Source organism: Oncorhynchus kisutch, linkage group LG6, assembly GCF_002021735.2.
Source record: "Oncorhynchus kisutch isolate 150728-3 linkage group LG6, Okis_V2, whole genome shotgun sequence".
NCBI lineage: Eukaryota > Metazoa > Chordata > Actinopteri > Salmoniformes > Salmonidae > Oncorhynchus > Oncorhynchus kisutch.
This window is the reverse complement of record NC_034179.2, coordinates 43474784-43488209: the sequence shown is the minus strand read 5'-3', so window position 1 is coordinate 43488209 and position 13426 is coordinate 43474784. Positions and strand designations below refer to the sequence as shown.

At 43.0% G+C, this 13426-nt stretch overlaps 1 protein-coding gene across 5 annotated transcripts in view; it reads left to right on the top strand.

Moving 5' to 3' along the window:
* Nucleotides 1-13426, top strand: part of LOC109892872 (opioid-binding protein/cell adhesion molecule) — a 524317-nt gene that overhangs the window by 490318 nt on the left and 20573 nt on the right. For all 5 annotated transcript variants that reach the window (XM_020485718.2, XM_020485717.2, XM_031826778.1 and 2 more), the window contains one exon: nt 4483-4611. In XM_020485718.2, coding sequence (XP_020341307.1) covers nt 4483-4611 — 129 coding nt within the window. The remainder of the gene's footprint in view (nt 1-4482; nt 4612-13426) is intronic.

The window sequence follows — 13426 nt, the reverse complement described above, 5'->3', positions numbered from 1 at the left end:
CAGAGAGACACATAACAGCAATAGAGAATCAGGGACACAAGCGAACCTGTGCTTTCTGAGGGTTCTCCTGACCCTCGTCAGGTGATTCGAGCTGTGAGCAGAGCTGTGATGGTTAAAGCGCAATACTACAAAGGCGGCTACGTGAGTCAGCTAGTCATGTTTTCCATAGGAAAGTGTCAGTATGCGGAATGGTGATGAGCTTGAAGGCTGTTTTTACTTTTGAATTGAATCAAATCAAATTGATTTATATAGCCCTTCGTACATCAGCTGATATCTCAAAGAGCTGTACAGAAACGCAGCCTAAAACCCCAAACAGCAAGCAATGCAGGTGTAGAAGCACGGTGGCTAGGAAAAACTCCCTAGGAAGGCCAAAACCTAGGAAGAAACCTGGAGAGGAACCAGGCTATGTGGGGTGGCCATTCCTCTTCTGGCTGTGCCGGGTGGAGATTATAACAGAACATGGCCTAGATGTTCAAATGTTCATAAATGACCAGCATGGTCGAATAATAATAAGGCAGAACAGTTGAAACTGGAGCAGCAGCACGGTCAGGTGGACTGGGGACAGCAAGGAGTCATCATGTCAGGTAGTCCTGGGGCATGGTCCTAGGGCTCAGGTCAGTTGAAACTGGAGCAGCAGCACGGCCAGGTGGACTGGGGACAGCAAGGAGTCATCATGTCAGGTAGTCCTGGGGCATGGTCCTAGGGCTCAGGTTCTCCGAGAGAGAGAAAGAAAGAGAGAAGGAGAGAATTAGAGAACACACACTTAGATTCGCACAGGAGAAGTACTCCAGATATAACAAACTGACCCTAGCCCCCCGACACATAAACTACTGCAGCATAAATACTGGAGGCTGAGACAGGAGGGGTCAGGGGACACTGTGGCCCCATCCGAGGACACCCCCGGACAGGGCCAAACTGGAAGGATATAACCCCACCCACTTTGCCAAAGCACAGCCCCCACACCACTAGAGGGATATCTTCAACCACCAACTTACCATCCTGAGACAAGGCTGAGTATAGCCCACAAAGATCTCCGCCATGGCACAACCCAAGGGGGGGCGCCAACCCAGACAGGATGACCACATCAGTGAATCAACCCACTCAGGTGACGCACCCCTTCCAGGGGCGGCATGAGAGAGCCCCAGCAAGCCAGTTACTGGCTGTGCCGGGTGGAGATTATAAAAGAACATGGCCAAGATGTTCAAATGTTCATAAATGACCAGCATGGTCAAATAATAATAATCACAGGCAGAGCAGTTGAAACTGGAGCAGCAGCACAGCCAGGTGGACTGGGGACAGCAAGGAGTCATCATGTCAGGTAGTCCTGAGGCATGGTCCTAGGGCTCAGGTCCTCCGAGAAAGAGAGAATTAGAGAGGGCATACTTAAATTCACACAGGACACTGGATAGGACAGGAGTACCATCCTGAGACAAGGCTGAGTATAGCCCACAAAGATCTCCGCCACGGCACAACCCAAGGGGAGGCGCCCCCCCAATTGACATGTTTAAGGAAAGGATAGAGTGAGGAATAGAACATAACTGGGCTGCTCCAAAAGCCTCTGTTGATGTAGTCTTTTCAAAATAGTGTAGCTTTATTATTATTTATTTTTTAAATAATATTTTCAGTTTTCCAAAGACATACAATAACAGTTGAATAAGAACATTTAATATACAAGACATGAAAGGTTTTGTCATACCCTCTTTATGACGGTCTTAGTGTGTTTGGACCATGATAGTTTGTTGGCAATGTGGCCACCAAGGAACTTAAAGCTCTCAACCTGCTCCACTGCAGCCCCCTCGATGATAATTGGGGTGTGCTCGGTCCTCCTTTTCCTGTAGTCCACAATCATCTCCTTTGTCTTGATCACGTTGAGGGAGAGGTTGTTGTCCTGGCACCACACGGCCAGGTCTCTGACCTCCTCCTATAGGCTGTCTCATCGTTGTTGGTAATCAGGCCTACCACTGTTGTGTCATCGGCAAACTTGATGATGGTGTTGGAGTCGTGCCTGGCCATGCAGTCATGAGTGAACAGGGAGTACAGGAGGGGACTGAGCAGGGCCCCTGAAGGGCCCCCATGTTGAGGATCAGCATGGCAGATGTGTTGTTACCTAACCTTACCAGGATCCAGGATCCAGTTGCAGAGGGAGGTGTTTAGTCCCAGGGTCCTTAGCTTAGTGATCAGTTTAAGGGCACTATGGTGTTGAACGCTGAGCTGTAGTTAATTAATTGCATTCTCACATAGGTGTTCCTTTGGTCCAGGTGGGAAAGGCAGTGTTGAGTGCAATAGAGATTGCATCATCTGTGGATTTGTTGGGGCGGAATGTAAATTGGAGTGGGTCTAGAGTTTCTGGGATAATGGTGTTGATGTGAGCCATGACCATCCTTTCAAAGCACTTCATAGCTACAGGTTGGTAGTCATTTTGGAAGGTTAACTTAGTGTTCTTGGACACAGGGACTATGGTGGTCTGCTTGAAACATGTTGGTATTACAGACTCAGTCAGGGACAGGTTGAAAATGTCAGTGAAGACACTTGCCAGTTGGTCGGAGTACATGTCCTGGTAATCCCTCTGGCCCTGTGGCCCTGTGAATGTTGACCTGTTTTAAGGTCCTTCTCACATCGGCTAAGGAGAGCATGATCACACAGTTGTCCAGAACAGCTGATGCTCTCATGCATGCTTCAGTGTTACTTGCCTCGAAGCCAGCATTGAAGTAATTTAGCTTGTCTGGTAGGCTAGTTTCACTAGGCAGCTCTCGGCTGTGGTTCCCTTTGTAGTCTGTAATAGTTTGCAAGCCCTGCCACAACCCAACGAGCGTTGGAGCCAGTGTAGTGCGGTTCAATCTTTATCCTGCATTGAGGCTTTGACTCTTTTATGGTTCATTGGAGGGCATATTGGGGTTCTTATAAGCGTCCGGGTTAGAGTACCGCTCCATGAAAGCGGCAGCTCTACTCTTTCGCTGAGTGTGGATGTTGCCTGTAGTCCATGGCTTCTGGTTTGGGTATGTACGTACGTCACTGTGGGAATGACGTCATTGATGCACTTATTGATGAAGCCAGTTACTGATGTGGTGTACTCCTCAATGCCATCGGATGAATCCCGGATTATATTCCAGTCTGTGCTCGCAAAACAGTCCTGTAGTTTAGCATCTGCTTCATCTGACCACTTTCTTATTGACCGAGTCACTGGTGCTTCCTGCTTTAGTTTTTGCTGGTAAGCAGGAATCAGGAAGGTAGAATTGTGGTCAAATTTGCCAAATGGAGGGTGAGGGAGAGCTTTGTATGCGTCTCTGTGTGTGGAGTAAAGGTGGTCTAGAGTTTAGTGCACATTTAACATGCTGTAAGAAATGAGGTAAAACGGATTTGAGTTTCCCTGCATTAAAGTCCCCGGCCACTAGAATTGCTGTCTCTGGATGAGCGTTTTAATGTTTGCTTATGGCCATATACAGCTCATTGAGTGCTGTCTTAGTGCCAGCATTGGTTTGTGGTGGTATATAGACAGCTACGAAAAATACAGGTGAAAACTCTCCTGGTAAATAGTATGGTCTACAGCTTATCATAAGATACTCTACCTCAGGCGAGCAAAACTGTAAGACTTCCTTAGATTTTGTGCATCAGCTGTGGTTTACAAATATACATAGACCGCTACCCCTAGTCTTACCAGAGGCCACTGTTCTATCCTGTCGAAAAAGCTTAAAACACGCTAGCTATATGACTCGGTGAAACTTAAGGTTTTACAGTTTTAATGTCCCGTTGGTAGGATATATACGTGATCGTAGTTTGTCTATTTCATTATCGATTGATTGTACGTTGGCTAATGGGACCGATGGTAAAGGTAGATTACCCTCTTGGCGTATGATCCCTACAAGGCACCCGACCTTCGTCCCCGATACCTCCGTCACTTTCTCCTGCAAATGATGGGGATGAGGGCATTGTCGTGCGTCTGAAGTAAATCCTTCCCATCCGACTCGTTAAAAAATATTCCTCCAGTACGGGGTGAGTAATCACTGTCCTGATATCTATAATCTCTTTTCGGTCATAAGACAGGTTGGCAGAAACATGATGTACAAAATGTTCAAATGATGTACAAATAACATGAAAAAACATACAAAATAGCACAATTGGTTACGGGATCGTAAAACGGCAGCCATCTCCTTCAGCGCCGCTCTTCATTACAACCTGAGTTATTTCATTCCTGCTTTACATGAGGATGAGGCTTTGATCAGTTCAAACACCCTGCCTTTTAATAAGTTGGTCGATAAGGTCGGTCTAGAAAATTATGGCTTACCCTTTTCTCAAATGGGGAAATATATACGATAGGTATTTTAGAGAACAGTGGGGTGAATAATTGGGCCATTGATTTGATATAGGATGGCCGTACACTTCACCTCACCTCGTTGATGTTGTTTACCTCACATGTTGGGGTTGTTGTTGCTTCTTACTTCACCTATTGTTTACCTCACCTCGTGTTGTTGTTTACCTTCACAGTTGACTTGGTATCGGAGGACGAATACCTGGACATCCCCAGTATCTCCAGACAGAGAGCGGGGACATACGAATGCACCGCCATCAACGACATCGCCACAGACGTCCAGACCGTTGAGATCACAGTCAACTGTGAGTTCGATGTCATCCCAGTCCTGGCGTGTATTTACTAGGAACCAAACAGAAGCAAACAGGCCAAAACTTGGAGGGGCTAACCTGAACTTGTCCAGTAAGAGAGACTTATTGCAAAACGGTTTGCTACGATGTGCACTAAGCATTCTATTCTCTCGCAGACAGACATTTCACTGAGTCAATGGTTTCATGAGCAGGGATTTAATATAGACACATGGATGACGCACATGGCGGCCGCTGATTGGCTGAAAGCGCGGGGTGGTTGGAGTTTTCAACAAAGTAGCGTGACAGAAATATGATGCAAAGTTTTTGAACTACCTGTTTCTTTAAGACGATATATGAAAAGATCTGTGAATTTGAACAACAGCATAAATACACCTATTTCACTTTTACATGTAAAAAGCCGAATGACCACTGCTACACATGCTGCCACTGTTTTGAACAGATTAGATTATAATATTTAGAACTAGCAGCTAGCTCAATAATTAACTAATGCACCAGGGAGAGCGCAACAAGCATGCAGATGTAATACGTGAAAACAAATGATCTAACTGGGGATATGTAGCTAATATAATGTCACAAAGCACGCCATCCATCCTGAACTAAATGAAATATTTCTGAGTTAGTCAGATATTAGTTTAGAAAGACTTGAAATTGGCATGGAAGGTAACTAGCGAGCAAGCTACCAGCTAGCTATAGCTGATGAACAATACAATTGGCCAGCCACAGTAATGCTTTTTTGTCCTACCAGATCCGCAATGAGAAGGTCCTATCTAGTGTATCCCTCTGTCCTTTGACTCTTGTCGAATGTAGATGTCCGGTTTATCAGGTCCCAGGCTTCCATGACTGTTAATGATAATTTATTTACAAGTTAATTATAATTATCTGTTTGCTTTAGCAGCATCAGTACCTTCTAGTCTCTAGTGCGGAAGTAAGCTGTCTGGCGCGAGAGACTCATTGGGAAGGATACTAGATCAGACCCATCATTTCTGACTGAGCGCACTTTTGAGGTCCCTAGGATCGTCCATTTCCTTTGTGCTGTTATAATTTATGTTATGAAATCCTGCGATTTCATTGGGGCGGTTCCCAGCTGACAAAACAATCCAATCCAATGTTTGCATGGACTATGCGCCCGCGGAGCTGCTGGCAGTCACTGGAAGGAGTGTAGTAACAACTTGTTTTGAACAATATCTTTTTTTACAGGAAAATGTACACATTTACCAAACTTTAATGAGCATTTCAAACATAATCTATGAATTACAGTATATATAAATATATTAACAATTTTTTCACTATATACATATTATATATATTTTTTATTGACTATTAACCATTGGGCCGCTGCCCCTAACGCACATGTGGGCGGACCACTTCTGGATGAAGCTCAGTTTGTGTTTAGCTTTATTTTGTTGCAGTTCATCAGAAAAAGTTGGAAAAGAGGTTATGCATGCTATGCATCATGTCTTATTGGACAATTATGGATTACGGTATTTGTTGCACGTTGGAAATTATTCTACCCTACATACAAATATGTAGTGTGACTCAGTAACCTAATAAAGTCAAATAAAAGCATTGTGAAGTATGCATACTACAGATAATTCAAATGATAGGGGAAATAGATGGGGTATAACAGGGATGTGATGTGGTTTCAGTTAATTGGGTTTATTCTAATAATTATAACATGAACTGTGCTATACTTGGAATGCAGCCCACATGCTGCATGCCCACAAGTACCAGCTCAATTAAACGCCACTGCATTTACAAATTTGTTCTCCAAAGAATCACAATTCAACTTGATTCCAATTGTATTTACACATGACCCCCATGTGATACATTGACTAGGGCTGTTACGGTGACCGTATTACCTCCACCTCAGCGGTCACGAGTCATGAAGGCAGTCAAATTCCAAGTGACCGTTTAGTCATGGTAATGAGGCTTCTTCAAGATTTGTTGCTGCTCATGGTCATTAGTAGCCTACCAAACTTGCTACCTGCCTGGTACTCAATACTGTATTGTCCCTCTAATCACTCTGATATCAATGCAAATGTAACCAACTATATTTATTTCTTAACTGTCCTAATATTAAGCACACTGCTAATCTTTACAACAGGAATATAGTTTATTTGGCTGGCATGAAAATAAATCATCCACCCGCTATTTAAGTGCATATAAGAAATGTTTTTCCGCTGCCCCTATTTCGAGACAAGTGCATGACAATGGTCCATTCTAAATAAATAGAAATTCACACATTATTTGGTATATGTAAAGACTAGATTAAATCCAGAATAGTCTGATGGGTGACAATAATATCACTTGTGAATTACAGCTGAAGTCAGAAGTTTACATCCACCTTAGTTTAAACTCAGTTTTTCACAATTCCTGACATTTAGTAAAGATTCCCTGTCTTAGGTCAGTTAGGACCACCACTTTATTTTATTAAGAATGTGAAATGTCAAAATAATAGTAGAGAGAATTATATAGTATAGTGTAATTATTTATTTCAGCTTTTATTTATTTCATCACATTGCCAGTTGGTCAGAAGTTTACATACATTAAATTAGTATTTGGTATTATTGCCTTTAAATTGTTTAACTTGAGTCAAACAGTTTGGGTAGCCTTCCACAAGATTCCCACAATAAGTTTGGTGAATTTTGGCCCATTCCTCCTGACAGAGCTGGTGTAACAGAGTCAGGTTTATAGGCCTCCTTGCTCGCACACGCTTTTTCAGTTCTTTCCAAAAATGTTCTATAGCCTACTGCCATGTGCGCATTGCTGAGCTTATAACGTGAAGAAATAGGTCAATAGTTTATCAACATTTTAAGATAAATGTACTGATCTGTTGTATCAGCCACATTGCGTACATTTTTGGGGGGATTGCTAGTGATTATATTAATTTGGAATCTATTGCATTCCACAACTGTCCCAGACTATGTTTGGAATATATATTTGCACCTCGGAATTGAATGAGCATGTGCACAGTTGCGTTCCAGATGTGTCTGTCTTCACTTGTAGCCTGTGGGAAAGACCCAATCATGTAATGGAGAGCCATGTGAGCGAGAGGCGCAGCACACTCAGGTAGAAGGGCACAACACAGCACTCCGTGCTGCAAAAGGCGGCAATTTTTTAGGGTGCATTAGTATATGACATTAGTATATGACATTTTCAAAGGGGATGCCGCCGTGAAATTCGAGGCACTATCAAGTGCTTGTCAAATTGTGAATGAGAGACTATTGGAGTTTGTACAGCCTGCGCAAAAAAACAAAGCAGAGCTCATGCTTTTCAAGCAACTTTTTTCAAATCATCATTCAAGTCTCATCATGCAGCCTTAAAGTATATTGACATTCAAAACATATAAACCAAACCAACTTGTCGTGCCGTGACTATCATTAATGTGATGACTGTTATTTAATGAATAATTAACTACTATGTTTAATTGTTACTCAATTAAGTTAATCATGTAACAATTAACTCATTATGAATTTGGGGCACTACTGGAAAAGTTGTTTTCCAAGTTACTATCTCCCGACTTAAACTCTAAACTCTAAAGGTATATATCTATGACATCAATAACAGTAAAATTGTGCCAGAGCAGAAGGCAGACATTTTACGTGCCCCCAACAGATTGCGTTTTTGTTTGTTTATCTGCATTGTTTGTAACTTATTTTTTACTATTTTGTACATAATGTTGCTGCTACCATCTCTTATGGCCGAAAATAACTTAGACGAGCCCGAGGCGGAGGATATACGGCTCCCTCGGGAACAGGCCCGACCCCAGTGATCTGCGTGAAGAGGCAGAGAACCTGAGGCTGGAGGGCGGGCTGCCTTCTGAGAAATAGGAGGCAATCAAATAAACCCCCACTCCCTCAAATCTGCTCGCAAACATGCAATCTTTGGACAATAAAATGGACAAGTTATTGGGAGGATTAAACTACCAATGGGACATTAAAAACTGTAACATCTTATGCTTCACAGAGTCGTGCCTGAACGACATCAATATCAACATACAGCTGGCTGGTTATATGATATACCAGCAGGATAGAACAGCGGTGTCTGGTAAGACAAGGGGTGGCAGTCTATGTAATTTTGTAAACAACATCTGGTGCACGATATCTAAGGAAGTCTCGAGTCATTGCTCGCCTGAGGTAGAGTTTCTCATGCTAAGCTGCAGACCACATTACCTACCCAGAGAGTTTTTCCTCTATATTCTTTGTAGCTGTTTACATACCACCACAGTCAGAGGTAAGCACCAATATAGCATTGAATGAGCTGTATTCCGCAATAAGCAAACAAGATAAGTCTCACCCAGAGGTGGCAATCCTAGTAGCCGGGGACTTTAATGCAAGGAAACTTAAATCAGTTTTACCTAATTTCTATCAACATGTTAAATGTGCAACCAGAGGGAAAAGAACTCTGGACCATCTATACTCCACACACAGAGATGCATCCCTCGCTCTCCATTTGGCAAATCTGACCATAATTATATCCTCCTGATTCCTGCTTACAAACAAAAATTCAACCAGGAAATACCAGTGACTACATCAACAAAAAAGTGGTCAGATGAAGCAGATGCTAAGCTTCAGGACTGTTTTGCGAGCACAGATGTTCCGGGATTCCTCCAATGGCATTGAGCAGTACACCACATCTGTCATTGGCTTCATCAATAAGTGCATCGAGGACGTTGTCCCCACAGTGACCGTACGTACAATACATACCCCAACCAGAAACCATGGATTGCAGGCAGCATCTGCACTGAGCTAAAGGCTAGAGCTGCCACTTTCAAGGACCGGGACTAACCCGGAAGCTTATAATAAATGCCCTCCGACGAACCATCAAAAAGGCAAAGCATCAATACAAGAAAAAGATTGAATCGCACTACACCAGCTCTGACGCTCGTTGGATGTGGCAAGGCCTGCAAACAGCTCCAGCTGTACCGGAAGACTGTGTGATCACGCTCTCCGCAGCCAATGTGAGTAAGACCTTTAGACAGGTCAACGTTCACAAGGCCGCAGGACCAGACAGATTACCAGGACGTGTACTGCGACCATGTGCTGACCAACTGGCAAGTGTCTTCACTGACATTTTCAACCTCTCCCTGTCTGAGTCTGTAATACCAACATGTTTCAAGCAGACAATCATAGTGCCTTTGCCAAGAACACTAAGATAACCTGTCCTAAATGACTATCGATCTGTAGACATGAAGTGCTTTGAAAGGCTGGTCATGACTCACATCAACACCGTCATCCCAGAAACCCTAGACCCACTCCAATTTGCATTACGCCCGAACAGATCCACAGATGATGCAGTCTCTATTGCACTCCACAATGCCCTTTCCCACCTGGACAGATGAACACCTATGTGAGAATGCTATTCATTGACTACAGCTCAGCGTTCAATTTTTTTGCTTTTTATATTATTTTACATTTATTTAATTAGGCAAGTCATTTAAGAACAATCTCTTCTTTTCAATGACGGCCTAGGAACAGTAACATCTTCAGGGGCAGAACGACAGATTGTACCTTGTCAGCTCGGTGATTTGATCTTGCAACTTTCCGGTTACTGGTCCAGCACTCTAACCACAAGGCTAACTGCCGCCCCAATCAATAAGCTAAGGACCCTGGGACTAAACACCTCCCTCTGCAACTGGTGCCTGGACTTCCTGACGGGCCACAGGGGCCCCTCAGGGGTGCGTGCTCAGCACCCTCCTGTACACCCTGTTCACTAATAACTGCACGGCCAGGCACGACTCCAACACCATCATTACATTTGCCGATGACACAACAGTGGTAGACCTGATCACTGACAACAACGAGACAGCCTATAGGGAGGTCAGTGACCTGGTGTGTGGTGCCAGGACAACAACCTCTCCCTCAACGTGATCAAGACAAAGGAGATGATTGTGGACTACAGGAAAAAGAGGACCAAGCATGCCCCCATTCTCATCGACGGGTCTGCAGTGGAGCAGGTTGAGAGATTCAAGTTCCTTGGTATCCACATCACCAACAAACTAACATGGTCCAAGCACACCAAGACAGTCGTAAAGGGGGCACAACAAAACCTATTCCCTTCCAGGAGACTAAAAAGGTTTGGCATGGGTCCTCAGATCCTCAAAAGGTTCTACAGCTGCACCATCGGTTGCATCACTGCCTCCTCAGGCAACTGCTCGGCCTCCGACCACAAGGCACTCCAGTGGGTAGTGCGAACGGCCCAGTACAGCCGTTCTGACAGCACCGGGGCCAAGCTTCCTGCCATCCAGGTGCTGTCAGAAGAAGGCCCTGAAAATTGTCAAAGACTCCAGCCACTCTAGTCATAGACTGTTCTCTCTGCTCCCGCATGGCAAGTGGTACCGGATTACCAAGTCTAGGTCCAAGAGGCTTCTAAACAGATTCTTCCCCCAAGCCATAAGACTCCTGAACATCTAGTCAAATGGCTCCCCAGACTATTCACATTTCCCCCCTTCCCCTCTCCACACCACTGCCACTCTGTTGTCATCTATGCATAGTCACTTTAATAACTCTACCTACATGTACATACTACCTCAACTAACCAGTGCCCCCGCACATTGACTCTGTTACCGGCACCCCCTGTATATATTGTTATTTCTTACTGCACCTCTTTAATTACTTGTTACTTTCATCTCTTATTCTTATCAATATTTTTTGAAACTGCACTGTCGGTTAGGGTCTCGTAAGTAAGCAACTGTAAGGTCTACCTGTTGTATTCGGCGCATGTGACTAATACAATTTGATTTGATTTGAACAGTAAATTATTAATAAGTACCTCATCAGTCTCATTCTGAACGTTGCATATTTCTTGGACATCTGCACAAACCCTAACCTTATTGATGAATCAGCAATATACAAATTGGCTTAATTATTTATTTACTAACTAACTAAGTAATCACACAGAAATACATAAACACACATGGTTTAGGTTGTCGATTACTAACTTAATATAATTAAAACAGGTCCCTAGTGGACTAACAAAGCATGACCGTTTGGTTACACAATAGGATGGGAGGGGTAGGTAAGGAGAGGGATGATCTTAGGGTCTCACCATTTTCAGCTGTGTAGCCACTGCCTCACACTGTCTGATCTCAATGGTTGATTATTCAGCGTTCAGCTCCCGACCACTTTACATGCCATCAGTAACCCGGCATGTTTTGGTTTAATGTCAATTTTGTTAGCGAGTCCTTTTAAGCACTCTGGCCAAAAGGAGCGTTCAGGGCACAAGTTTATATAAAAAGCCATTATCTCAGTTAGAAGGCTAAAATCACATTGCTATCTACACAAAAGTATATATTTTATACAACATTTAGATACAAACCTGACAACTTGAATGTGTACACCTTTTGCAGGCGAAACCCGGAGGAAAATCCAATCAGGAAGTGCCTCTTATTTTGAAACCCTTCTGTTCCTATGCATACCTATCCTCCATTTAAAGGGATATCAACCAGATTCCTTTTTTCACTGGCTTCCTTAAGGTGTCAACAGTCTTTAGACATAGTTTCAGGCTTTTATTTTGAAAAATGAGCGTGAAAGATCACATTGCGTAAGTGGATAGGTGGGGGCTCTCGGAGGGAGTTTTTGCGCTACAGAGTAAAGCCGCCATTGTTCCTCCCGCTGTTATTGAAAAACCTACACACTCGGTTGATATGTTATCGAATATATATTTTTAAAACGTTTGACATGTTTCTGTGGACATTATGAAGACTATTTGGAATTTCCGTCTGCGTTGTCGTGTACGCTCTTTCCTGTGCATTTCTGAACATAACGCGACAAACAAACGTCGGTATTTTGGGTATAAAAATAATCTTTATGTAGCAAAAGGAACATTTGTTGTGTACCTGGGAGTCTCGTGAGTGAAAACATCCGAAGATCATCAAAGGTAAATGGTTCATTTGATTGCTTTTCTGATTTTCGTGACCAAGCTTCCTGATGCTAAGTGTACATAATGCTATGCTAGGCTAATTTACACAAACGCTTGGATTGCTTTCGCTGTAAAGCATCATTTCAAAATCTGAGACGACAGGTGGATTAACAAAAGGCTAAACTGTGTATTGCAATATAGCACTTGTGATTTCATGAATATGAATATTTTTAGGTAATTTTATCTGACTGTTGCGCTATGCTATTTAGTGGTTGCTGACGAAATGATCCCGCGGCATGGGTAGCGTCAAGAAGTTCTTCTTCTTGATTGCAGCCCTTCTTAGGGCTGCAATCACGTTAACGGGATCGAAATGACAACAGACAGTGAAAGTGCAGGGTGCCAAATTCAAAACAGTGATCTCATAATAAAAATTCCTCAAACATACATGTATCTTTTCCAGTTTTAAAGGCAATCTTGTTGTTAATCCCACCACAGTGTCCGATTTCAAATAGGCTTTACAGTGAAAGCACCTCAAACGATTGTTAGGTCACCACCAACTCACAGAAAAACACAACCATTTTTCCAGCCAAAGAGAGGAGTCACCAAAAGCACAAATAGAGATAACATTAATCACTAACCTTTGGTGATCTTCATCAGATGACATGGACTTCATGTTATACAATACATGTATGTTTTGTTTGATAAAGTTCATATTTATATAAAAAAAATCTCTGAATACATTGCAGCGTTACGTTCACTAGTTCCAAAAACATCCAGTGATATTGCAGAGAGCCACATCATTTTACAGAAATACTCATTATAAATGTCGATGAAAATACAATTGTTAGACATGGAAATATAGATATACCTCTCCTTAATGCAACCGCTGTGTCAGATTTCAAAAAAACTTTACGGAAAAAGCAAACAATGCAATAATCTGAGAATGGCA